The sequence below is a fragment of the Calonectris borealis genome, chromosome 9, assembly GCF_964195595.1.
Source record: "Calonectris borealis chromosome 9, bCalBor7.hap1.2, whole genome shotgun sequence".
Taxonomy (NCBI): domain Eukaryota; kingdom Metazoa; phylum Chordata; class Aves; order Procellariiformes; family Procellariidae; genus Calonectris; species Calonectris borealis.
This window is the reverse complement of record NC_134320.1, coordinates 18305480-18316142: the sequence shown is the minus strand read 5'-3', so window position 1 is coordinate 18316142 and position 10663 is coordinate 18305480. Positions and strand designations below refer to the sequence as shown.

The following is a 10663-nucleotide window of genomic DNA, read 5'->3' as shown; positions in this document are numbered from 1 at the left end:
CACCCCCAAGGGTATAACGTGCCCCCCAGGGTGTAACACACTGTACTCCAGGGCAGCGATGGAGTGGCCTCTGCAAGGCGTCGTGCTGTAGGAGGCACTACGCTTCTGCACACCCTGGCCAGGCTACAGTCACATTAACACCATCCTTTGGGAAACAATCACCTCCTCAAAGGCCAATTCGTGCACAAGTCCAAAGCCTCAGAAGCACTGCAAAGCCAAGCTGCAGCCTCCACCCCACACGCTGCAACTCCAAGTCCCTTCCCAAGCCAGTGCCCTTTGGCTTCCCCTCCGCAAACACCACATCCATCCCCTTCCACGCAAAACACAGCCCATAGTCATCACAGCCTGTCCACCATCGGCAGTGCTCCGCAGTGACACACACACCTCAAAGCACAAAATGTTTGCAGGGATAAGTGCGGAGCTATAATCAGGGCTTTGGTGCTGGCACGTGTTTCACAGCCCCAGCACAGGGAAAGGCCCGTATCCCATGAGCCAGCTCTGCCAGCTGATGGTGAATGAAAGCCACGTGGCGGCAGCCACTGCGCCCGGCCCTGGCAGTTGCTTGGTATCGGTGCGTCTGGCAGATGAACCAGGAAGCTCCGATTCATGGCACGTGGTAAACACTTCCCCTGTTCCACATGAGAACAGGCTCCTCCAAACAAGTAATGTCTTATTGCAAGAACCCAGGAGGGGATAAACAGCTCAAAGGTGCAAACGGCTGGAGTCACCTTGGCTGATTGCTCTCTGAGGCTGTTCGGAGCCAAACCATCTCTGCAGGACGGGCGAAGGCGGCTCCAAGAGCACTAAGGGCGAAAGCAGAACCAAAATCCACGTGCCTGCCCTGGATCAGTGATTCCCAATGTGTGCGTTGGGGCACACTCATGCCACAAATGTGGCTGAGCCAGCGTGCCTGCTCCCTGCCTGTCCTCGCAGCCACCCGTCCCCAGAGCCCAGCAGATCAGCAGCCACCACAGGGAAGGGATGTGCCACAGGCTGGTCCCAGGCACAATGGAGGTGTCACAGCTCGGGAAGGTCACTGTGTGCCACCAATTTTAAGCCAGGAAAATATTTGTTCCATCTATGACAGGCTTAGCAAACACTGCCCCACGCCAGCATTGTGGGGGCCAGACAGTGTGGGCGAGGGTTTCAGAGAGACTTTCTGCCCTGGGTACTAGCAAAAGTAACAGACTCATTGACAAGTGCTGATAAGCAAATTAGGGGGAGATAAAACAGAAGGATTAGGCTCCTCTTCCAAAGATCAGGGTCTATTGTTGCAAGAGCCTGTGCTTCCATGCCAGCACGGTAGCCCTGAGAACAGCTGTCAACACGGCAGGACTACAAAGTCAGACAGGTATGGCCTTAGTGTTGCCCAGATTTTGTATTTACAAGGATTATTTTTTTCTCATCTGTTCAGAATCCTGCTCATGGGATTCCTGTGGAGAAAAGCCCTGGGTGTAATCAGCACCATGAGCTGTGCCAGCAGCAACAGGAGGGGACAGGAGCAGGTGCTGGTCCCCAGGAGGGAGGTTTCTCTGGGGTTTCTCTGCTCATACTTTCCCCACTACAGCATTTCAGATACAGCCTTCACACAGATTTGTTCATAAGCCAGCCAAGCAGGAGGTCTCTGAAACAAGCCACAGACAGACATTTGCTCTGGCCAGTTTGACCCGGAAGCCCAGGTCTCTTGAAGCTGGCTCTAAGGAGGCAGGATGCTCCCTGCAAACTGCCACAACAAGACCCACAGCACATTTAAATTCCACACGAGCTGCCAGCACAGCCTGTGGTGTGGTGGTGCCAGTTACACCCTGTCTGATGTGCAAAGACCATTACAGCATGGGTCTCGCAGGGCTCTTTTCAAGCAGTGCTGTGCCCGTGACTCACGTAGAGACCCCAAAGTGCCTCAGGAAGTGGGCTTTCAAGCAAGTGATTCCCCAAATTTATGAAGATGATTCCTGCAGAGAAGATATAGAAAAAATTGAAATGATCTTCCTAAGTCAGCTCAGAAGGAGCACCACTGGCTATTTCTCTGCAATGGCCCTGTCCTGGTTTCCTGGTGAGCAATTGCATCATGCATCACTTGCTTTGTATATTCTATTATTATTATTACTACTACTACTATTTTACTTTATTTTATTTCAATTATTAAACTGTCTTTATCTCAACCCATGAGTTTTCTCACTTTTACCCTCTTGATTCTGTCCCCCATCCCACCAGAGTGGGGGGAGTGAGCAAGCGGCTGTGTGGTGTTTAGTTGCTGGCTGGGGTTAAAACCACGCCAGGCCCCGATGTTTAAACTGCCAGCACAGTCTCTAAAAACTAATATTTGGGACCAGATAGTCCAAATATTTGGGCCACTGCATTTCTTAAGTTAATTTTGGGTACACATGTACCATTGCCAGCAGAGGCTGGTTGGATTCACTCACAATACCCAAACAACCTCGTTTACATTTCTTTACTCATTAACAGAGATAAGATCTAATAGCAAATACAACTTTATCTTCCTTTGTGTTACTTAAAGAGGCTCAAACAGTTCAGAGGCAGTCATGAACTCAGCAGTATTTGTAGTCCCTGACAAAGTGACTTCAGAGCTGTGTCAGGCATCTGAGTGAAAACACAGATGTATTTACAAGGCCTGACACTCCTTCAAACATTCATCTGACAGTCACATTTGTAGAAAATCTCTATAGATAGCCCTAAATGAGGGTAATCACATCTCTTACATATGCCCATAGCTGTGCAGAGCAAACACAACATCTGCTCATTTTGGACTTCAAAGGAGGAAGATGCTTTGTTCAGAGAAATAAATTTATCATGCGTATTAGTAGTGCCTTGAAGTCTAAACAAAATCAAAGGTCCATTGGATTAGGCCCCTTAAAAGATACATTTACCAAGATTAATGTCTCTTCTGAAGAGAGTAGAAAGAGGACAGGAAAAAGGATTCTCGTGCCAATTTTGCTGATAGGAATGCAGAGAGGCTAAACGAACAAGAGGAAATCTGTGGGAGCAGCTCTGAGCCCTCGTGTCCAAGGACCCAGCCCAGCTCCTTAAACTCTTCCTTTCAGCAGCTTTGGTGCTCACAGGAGCACTTGGGAAAGCCTCTGAGGCAGTTAGGAGCGGGAACTGGCTGCTGACAGGCAAAGCCTTAGCAAACCTTTGCACAAGTGCTCTTTCACAGACCTGTTCTCCAAACCTGCTTCCACTTACTGCTTTGGAAAAACACATCATCAGTATGAGCTGCTGGAAAACATCTGCTTTGCTTGTGCAGCGGTACCAGCTGTGAGCATTGCTGTGAGGCACCAGCACTCGCTGAGCTCTTCATCCATGGAGATCTTCTTGGATACCCCAAAGGAGTAGAGGGGAGGTAATTGTGAGTGAAGAAAATACCCCAAACCCCACCTATCCCCTTGCCCTGAACATCCCAGTCCCACTGATCCCCTTCTAGGCCCTGTCTCCTGTTCCTTCCTCCATGGCTCTTCCCATCTCTTCTACTGTCTTTCCCCAAAACATCCCTCAACTTCCTAGCCCCTGAACCCAGACCCCTCTCCACTTTTCACCCACTTGAACTGTATCAAAACAGACATGGATCCTTCCTGTGACAAGTTCAGTCACAACTGAATCCAAACTGGATGGTGACTTCGTTCTGTCCCAGCTCCCCATACCCCAGACCCAGCCACCCGCAGGGGCCGCTGAGGCAGCCCCAGTTTTGGTCCCCTGGCAGCCTGTGCCTGGATCCATCCAAGCCATCACACCCCTCTGAGCTCCGCGGTTAAACCCCATGAGCAAATAAAGCTGGGAAGTCTCTGGCTGCCCCATGGCTTGGACACAGCCTGGCTTCCTGATGGGGAACCCCAAACCTTTCCCTGCCCCTCTTCTCCGAAATCCTATTCCCTTTGAAAGCTGTGCCTCATCCTGCCCATCTCTGCAGTTGTCCTAAGTTTCCTTATGTTTCCTTGAGTCACCATCCCTTTCTGGATGGCAGAGGGGCACAGGAAGGTATTTCTGAAGAGGAAGATGGGGACCTGGCACAGGGCCATGTGAGGAGAGCCCGTGGTGTTGGGGCAGTCCTGATCTTATGGTAGGAGGGATGTCTCTGCCTGTCCCCTTGGAGAGTGATAGAGGCTGCCCCTCAGCCTGCTCCGCTCTTTGCTCCTCCACTGGGAAGATGTTCAAAAACTGGCTGGCGATAGACATGAAATCAGACTGAAGGACCAAGCTGCCTCCTCTCGCCTTTTTCCAGCTGTCCTACCAGACCCTCAGCTGAACCCTTGCCTTTGGTTTGACAACAGGACCCAGGACTAGCTGTTCACAGCCACTAGCCTCCATTTTTTCCCCAGTACACACATGCCTCCGACACCAGCAGTCCAGCTTTTTATGTGCTTCCCCTTTGCAGAACCTCTTAAAAGTTACCCCAGCCCCCGCTGAGCTGGAGACCTGTGGGTGGGGACCACTGCACGCAAATGCAGCCGCTCCTGCCTGCCTCCCTCACATCCCTCTTGCATCCTCCTGCCTCCTTCCCACAAAACCCCTTCTTGGCACGGACCAAGCCCCCAGGTTCTCAGAACTGCTCCCTCTATAAAGACAATGGGCAGATCCATCCGCTTCCCAGGCTGGAGTTGCTCCGATGGGCAGAGCAGGTGGGTTTGGATCTGCCTGGTTTGACACTGTCGAGCCCTGAAAGAGGCCACAGATAACCAGCTGGCAAGGTGCCCTTCTGGTACCTACGGGGCACCAAAGGGCAGTTGGATGTTGCCTGGGCTCGTAGGCACGATGTGGCAGATCAGTGAGGAGCAGGGCTAGGCAAAGGTTTTTTGGGAATGAGCAAAGCTTGGTCTGGATGGCAAAGTTTGGCTCAGGTGCTGTCTTGATCAAGATCATCTTCTAGAGGTAAACTCAGATGCCAGGAGCCCACAGAACGGCTGCTCCCATAGCGTGTGATGCCAGCTGAGCAGAGCAGGTTGTTCTCCTCTGTCCTGGGAAGAGACCTGTTGCCCTTGGCAGATTTCTCCAGCAGTGCTCCTAATGCTTGCTGGTGCGTCTCCTCTTTGGGCTCTAGCTGAGCTGGCTGGAGAGGTTTCAGGCCACAGCTGCTTGTTCCTGCTTTGCTGGATCGCAGTTCTCCTGCTAGCCTGGCAGCAGAGCTATCGCATGAAAACTCGCCAACCCTGCATTAGCCAAAATGAGAAGGGCGTTCAACATTTAAAGAGCAGATCTCCCATGACTTGCCTTTGTTGGATTGCAGCAGGTTGGGGAAGCAGTCACAGCAGCAGAGCAGGGAGCTCCAAGACTCCTGTATACGCACCCAGGATTAGCTGGAGAACGAAGCATAGATGCAGCTTGAGAGCACCCACGGCGTTCTGCCTCCTCTCCTCCTCAGCTGTCTGGGGGACCACACTCCTCCCTGTCCCAGCCACACACCCCTGTGCCCTGCAGGGCATCCCTGTGCTCCCAGGTCCTGGCCAGCATTTCATGTGCCTCAGAGCACCCCTTCCACCAGCAGCACTTGGCAGTGCCGCACATCACCCCAGGCAGAAGTGCCTGGACGCAGCACGAACATCCTGCCAGAGGAGAAACTTGAGAGAGCTGCATGGATTTAGATGGTTAACCGCATGTTTCAGATGCTACAGGAAATAATAGAAACACAGGACCTCATCATGGCTACCTGCTTTAAGGATGTCCTAATGTGCTGATCAGGAGTCTCTTAAAGCCAAACTTTCTGCACTCACAAACAGCCTGGACTGTATACATCTTGCATGGACTCAAGGGAACTATTTCTGCATTAGCCTGATCCAAAAAAATAAGTGTCCTCCCTAACGAAAGGGGAAATTTATCTCAAGATGCTCAATTACTCATGGAAAGTCCCTTCCACAACAGAGCAGTTGGGTCAAGTGTGTTATAATTACGTTTAGACAACTGGACGAGGTCATTTCCCCCCCATCCTTTAAAGCAGTTTTTTTTCACAGAACCAGCACCACCCAAACACCTACAGCAAGGTTGTTTTGCTTTGTAAAGCCATGCTGTCCTTAAGGATGTGGAAAGAACCCATGTTTGAAAAATAACCTGGAGGATCCTTTCTCTGAGAAATGTTCGTTCAGAGGCTCTGTACCACCCTCAAATCCCACCCCTTCCGTACGGTATTGCACAAACCTGCAGTTTCAGCAGGAGTTTCATAGTCTTTGATGTACAGCTTTAAAGCTTATAGGTACACACAGAGACATAGGGAAATGAAATAAATACCAGGTTTTTAATACTTCTTTTGGTGATATTTAAGATCTTAGGTGGATACAAGATCTGTAAAAAAAAAAAAAAAAGAGAAGAAATATAAACTCCCAATGCAAAAACACGCAGCTAACCGTAGTGCCTTGCCATGCCCAGAGAGGATGTGAAATGAGTTCAGCTACTCTAAGGCCATTGGCCTTAGAAATAAAAATAATCTATTGCTCTCACAGTTCCTCCCACCCAAAATAACCCATCCCAGTAATTCAACCTGCTGGATGACTACTGGTACCCACTTGTACGTAAGGTCAGCTCCCTGCAATAGCCCCTTTAATGGACAGTGGGCCAAGTGTTGGATTTTCATCTGCATAGAGATTTTTTTTTCCCCCCCCCAGGAATGAGGAAGAGCAAACACGAATGTACTGTTTTACTTGCAGTGCCTCCAGTTTGAAGAGGATGCTGACTGATTTCCTGTTACAGAAGGGCTCAGCAGTGTCAGTCTGCACTCGGGCACAGATCAGGACTGTCCTCACTCCAGCTGATTCTCAGCCCTACACACGCTGCGGGTTCAGCCCCCACCACTCTCAGTCCTCCCACAAGAGCTGTGCTGACACCTCCGGAAGCCAGCACTCAGACCCTGATCTACAGATCTCAGTGGAGTTTAAGTCAAGATACAGCACGCTTCTTTCATCCATCGTATTGAAGGGACAGGACATTCACGGGCTGCTCAGGCAGCAAGCATGAAAACATAGCATGAACGACAGGCACGGTGTCGCATGCCCAAACGCACCACACTGAGCTACCAGGCACGCCTGGAGCAGCTGCCTGTGAAATAGCAAGTTGCAGAGCATGCCATGCACATAACCATCCCCAGGTCCTTCCATCAAGGTAGGTGGGAAGGATCCCATGGATCAGTGCAACAAGTTTAGACTCATCCCGGACCCTTCAACTATTCTGGTGTGAGGACAGGATCTTGGGAAAGGCCTAATGGCAAATAGCACTGCAATAGGAGACGGACCTTCATCTTGTTTTTGCAGCACCTTGTCCAGTAAGCAAGAGGGGGCAGCAAACTTTGCTCTTCCACCATCCTGTGACTACAAAGAACCCTGGGGAACTTCAGGAGCTTTGTGCTGATGAGAACTACCAAAGACTGCTGCATTCAGGCTCTCCTGGGAAAAAGTGGTCTTAGGTCTTACCTCTGGGTTTCTTTCACTATCCCAGTTTTGGGACAGTCTAAAATCCAGAGGCAGGTGGCCTGCTCTCACTCCCTCTCTGTTGACAGCTGGTTTCTTGGGGACAGCCTAGCAGGTTTCTCAGGGACATTTTGCTATTCAAGCAAGGCATTTCATGCAAAGCAGAAACTCAGTGATTTTTGATAGAAGTTTCCTGGGGTGGATTGTTCAGCCAGTGCAGTAAAGAAATCTGAGCTTTGTAGCAAGGACAGCGTGTTGCTGAAGGAGCAGTGTCCCCTTCTGGCAGCAGCCACATACTGAATCATGTCCGTGCAGAAGGACTGGGTAGACAAGCAAGGCACCAGGAGGGAAGTATTTCTACAAAGGGACATCCAGGTGAACAGCACTAAAACCAACCTGCCAGATTCTGCTGTCCAAGGGAATTCATTCTCCAGCTGTCTTCAATACCTTGTGTCGCATATGTTCAGGCAGAGCACAGCAGTAACTGAACTCTGGGAGCGAAACAATAAATGGACCCTGGGAGTCGACTTCTAGGGGAGGAAACGCACATGATAGAAGAATGGTAGGCATCATCCTGGTCAAAGCTGTGGCCTATGGCTCACCCAAAAAAGTTGGCACATCCCTCCAATGAAGAATGCGGAGTCAGTGAGACCATAGAGCTGTTAACATCATCACGGAAAGCCCCAGCAGTAGAGTCAGAATGGCAGTTCTTACACTGAGCAGCATCTCCATAGCCACATGTGTTTTGGGGCAAGGAGCAAGAGCCACCACCATCCAACTTGGAAGGGGACACACAGTTGGCTCGGACTCACATTGTCCATCCCCATCCCAGCACTTAAGCCCTCACTCTTATTTTCAGCTCACATTGCCTGCAAGGTCCGGCATATCTTCCCTCCTGTATCTGAACCCGGCCACCAAGCATCACATTGGTCTACACTGTCCCTCAGACCCTTCCATGCCCCACCCTGAGCATGTTTTTGTTTCCAAAAAGCCTGTCTTTGTCCCTCGCCCCTGTGTTTAACTATGTCCCGGGATACCTTCATGGCAGTTTAGGACTTCTCTCAGTGCTCTACACGCAGCTCTCTTTGCCTCCAGGATACCACCAGGCTGGCCTGGCCTGTAGACCGCTGCCTCCACCACCAGCTGCCAGGCCCCATCCAGCAGACATTGCATTCTCCTGAGCGCTGCCACTGCCTGGTCCAGCTGCTCCCGAGGGCCTGGATGGATCATCACAAGCACCAACACATCCGGCAGGCAAGGGAGGAGGTTCCTCACATCCCGCAGGGCCTCATCCAGGTAATCCCACCGCATGAGCTGCTTCAACACAGTGGCTTGCCACAGCATAAAAACCAGATGTGGCCGAATCTCCTCCTCCTCTTCCATCCTCTCCGCCTGCTGTAGTTTAGCCCTGATGTCAGCTGTGCCACACAGGTCCTGGGCAAAATCCACCAGCACTGAGGGAGCTCTCACATTGTCATCATCCACCTCCATCACCAGCACCCGTCCGTTCCGCCTCCCCACTATGTCCAGCAGGCTGAGGAGCTCCCAGGTGGTTCGGTCCACGAAGGAGCAGACGGCAGGCTCCTTTGATGCCATAGCTTCCTCCCACACAAGTGGTTTCACTGCACTGCTGGGGAAAGGAGTGGAAGGGATTTGCTGTAGCAAAGGCACTTGCATCGCACGGGCCTTGAAATGGGCTACGCCTGCTGCTCTCAGCAGCCGCCATGTAGAAGTGAACACACTGGTTTTGGTGGGATCAAATGAAGGTGAAAGGAAATAGCAGGGTTTTGACACCAAGACTGTAGCCATAGGCTTTTTGATGTTGGACCTCCCAGGAACAGGCTTTGTACCTCAGCAGTTTGGTACAGTAGGAAAAGATGAAAGGGGAGAGAAAAGGGATCTTTATGTATTTTTGGGCATCCTACCTCAAACTCAAGAGCGCTTATCACCTTCTCATGAGCAGAATCCAACCGCATGACAAGGACCACAGTCCTATCAGCCTGCTGTTACAGTCCAATTTGCCCACTGCATTTCCTCCTCCTTCCTCTGGCAATGCCTAAAACTGGAAATTCAATTTGTATTCCACCCCATCCTTCTTTGAATCCTATGTGTACAACCCGTCGGTATTTGCAGAAGACTAAACATCCCATAAGCTGCAGTTTCCCTCCACATACTAAAAGAAAATGCAGCTTTCCACTGCAAGCGCTCTCCTGCTGTTGGAGACAGCAGCAGCAGGTTTAGTTCCTGAAGCAAGTCCAGCAAAAGAATTTCTATACCAGCTGAGTAGCCAGGTCCAGTTTTTGTTCGAATTGCCATCCAAAAGAAAGTCTTAATTTGCCCAATAACGTTCCCTGAATACACGACTACTCCACCTCGAGGAAAGCTCTCATGGGGACAGAGGGACCTGCACTTGAATGGGACTGCGGGAAGGTTCAGGCAACAACTTACCTGCCTCACCGGCTAGGGGTGCCTGCCAAACGACTGAACTACACGGAACCAGCAGCATCACCCGCGCAGGGTATCAACAGGTCATTTGGGGCTGTGACATCAGCAGTAACCATGCCAACCTGCAGCTGCCTGAAACCTCCCTTAAAACTACCCAGTATTCTTGAGGGATGTACGAAGAAACTCCGAGACTTGCACTTTAAGAATCTTTAAATTCATTTTTCACCACCTTCTTGTTCAACAAGCCTTAAAGAACTCATCAAAGTGATACACTAGTCTGATATAAGGACCCTCCCCACGCCACATTACATACTGTGATAAGGCTGGCCAGGAAACCAGCAAGTATTAACACTCAGGCACTAGAGAGTTGTGTGATGAAAATGTGTCTAAATAAATTTCATAGAGTAGGTGCTACAGGCCCAGGTACATATGGTCTCATTCTTTGTGATTCTACTAACCACTATTTCTAGATGTGAGCAAGGACTTACACCTGCTAGGATTTAGTGTCCCATTACACAGTTTTGTCCAGCAGCAGTCATTGCCAAGCACAAGAGAAACAGGAATGAGAAGTTTCCCTCTAGTAGGTAGGCAAAGAAGTATTTCTTATGTTCTATATAAAGCTTGTGTGCACAGTTTATGAGGCTGTAAACATTTATTGTTTAGCCCTGCAAACCATTCAGTTCCATGACAGGAGGCACAGACAGGTTGCAGTAAAGGCTGCCAGTTATTCGTCTTTAGGATGTAGTCTGCTCTACAAATGCCTTGCCAAGCACAGGTCGAATCTCCATTTCCCTGTCTAGCTTAGAGTCACG

The 10663-nt window shown here is 50.2% G+C and overlaps 1 protein-coding gene across 2 annotated transcripts; it reads right to left on the bottom strand.

Moving 5' to 3' along the window:
* Positions 1-6222: 6222 nt before the first annotated feature.
* Positions 6223-10496, bottom strand: LOC142085363 (uncharacterized). 2 transcript variants are annotated; one of them, XM_075157175.1, is made up of 4 exons: positions 9855-10496; positions 8444-9468; positions 7803-7936; positions 6223-6288 (listed from the first exon to the last, which is right to left on the bottom strand). In XM_075157175.1, exons 2-3 carry the CDS (start codon positions 9213-9215, stop codon positions 7830-7832), a joined length of 879 nt encoding a protein of 292 aa, XP_075013276.1. In that variant the 5' UTR covers positions 9216-9468; positions 9855-10496; the 3' UTR covers positions 6223-6288; positions 7803-7829. The 2 variants fall into 2 exon arrangements, with proteins under 2 accessions (XP_075013276.1, XP_075013277.1); XM_075157176.1 differs by having other exon boundaries at positions 7803-7933; positions 8444-10496.
* Between the last annotated feature and the right edge of the window lie 167 nt (positions 10497-10663).